Raw genomic sequence first — 1,321 nt, 5'->3', positions numbered from 1 at the left:
CATTTCTAAATGGGGTTCAGTGTGACGCTTCTAGGATTATTCCAAAGAAGCGTCACATTTCTTTGGAATCATCGCAGTTTCGCCAGACCTTACCATGATACGGAGAGACTCCTTTGTTGACAAACTGCAGAAACTCCTTGGCTGCTGCCTGCACTGCTTCTTTCTTCATGATTAAAGTCTGAAAAACACCCAATAAAGAGCAATAAAAGTAAAAATCAAAGCKGCAATCGATTATCRCATCCGAGTCACGAGCCTCAACTTCGGGGAGAAGAAACAGCTTGCAAAACTTACTTTTTAGGGGTAAAATATACAAACTTCCACCTGCAGGACACAACCAGTAAATATAAAGTGGATTAAAACGCTAAAAAAAAWTCAATTTGAGGTTTAAGATAAAAGGAAAAGTGGCGTGCGTCCGATAAAGGAATCACCGGTTAGCTGAGCTGAAAAACAAAGCGACTCTCTCCGACTTTCCTGCTTTTCTTGTTCTGCCGACCAGTCAACTCGACTTTCAGCGAGGAAATAACACCTCCCACATAACCCACATGTTAGGTAATCAATTTATAACGCTTACCAGCATGAATTACACTTTCAAAGTCTAAACTCCACCGCAGCGACAGAGGAAAGACGTAAACGACGTTTGCAACCACAGACCGTCAGCGCCACCTAGCGGCCAGGAGGTGACATGACACTTTATCAGGAGACCAAARACARATTTCTGATGTTTTTGATTTTTTTAATCACACTTAATGTTTTAGATCAYGAACAAAATTAAAATTTCAAAACAAAGATAACTAAATTAAACAAAAAAGCTAGTTTAAAAATGTATTAAATAATTTATTAATAGAATAATCTGTCCAAACAAACCAAGCTGCATATGAAACATTTAATTTTCCTCCATGCTGAATCATGAATTAAATGTGATCAGAGTATTTTGGGGGCAAGTTGAAATCTTTTCCCCAGTGTGGTGGACACATCAGGAAGTGCACCTTTAAATGGATCAAAATCAAGCAAACAAATGAAAGAAAAAGATTTTAAAATGTCAAATCAAAACCTTCATTTTGAAAGTTTGCTCATTATTGAAGAAAAAATGACCACAAACCCCAGTAATCATCCTGCTTTGAACATTTCTGTTTATCCTCAGATGGTTCTCMCTTCATCATCGCAGGAAGCTGCCTTATATGGGCAGGAAGAGGAGGAGGAAGAGGAGGAGGAGGAAGGCTCAGGCGGAGAGAAGGTGATGTTTACCTCAGCTGTCAGTTCGCATCTTCTCTGCAGCTCTGAAGAAAACCAGAGGGACACACACACACACACACACGCATAC

The 1,321-nt window shown here is 39.6% G+C and overlaps 1 protein-coding gene across 1 annotated transcript in view; it reads right to left on the bottom strand.

The window, feature by feature from the left end:
* dnpep (aspartyl aminopeptidase) overlaps positions 1 to 676 on the bottom strand; it is a 10,448-nt gene extending 9,772 nt beyond the window's left edge. The window contains exons 1-2 of the mRNA XM_008396423.2: positions 572 to 676; positions 94 to 178 (exon numbers count right to left, since the gene is read on the bottom strand). Of these exons, the coding sequence (XP_008394645.2) occupies positions 94 to 178; positions 572 to 577 (91 nt within the window). The 5' untranslated portion in view covers positions 578 to 676. The remainder of the gene's footprint in view (positions 1 to 93; positions 179 to 571) is intronic.
* Positions 677 to 1,321: the final 645 nt, after the last annotated feature.

The sequence above is a fragment of the Poecilia reticulata genome, linkage group LG2, assembly GCF_000633615.1.
Source record: "Poecilia reticulata strain Guanapo linkage group LG2, Guppy_female_1.0+MT, whole genome shotgun sequence".
NCBI lineage: Eukaryota > Metazoa > Chordata > Actinopteri > Cyprinodontiformes > Poeciliidae > Poecilia > Poecilia reticulata.
This window is presented reverse-complemented; position numbering and strand designations above follow the sequence as displayed.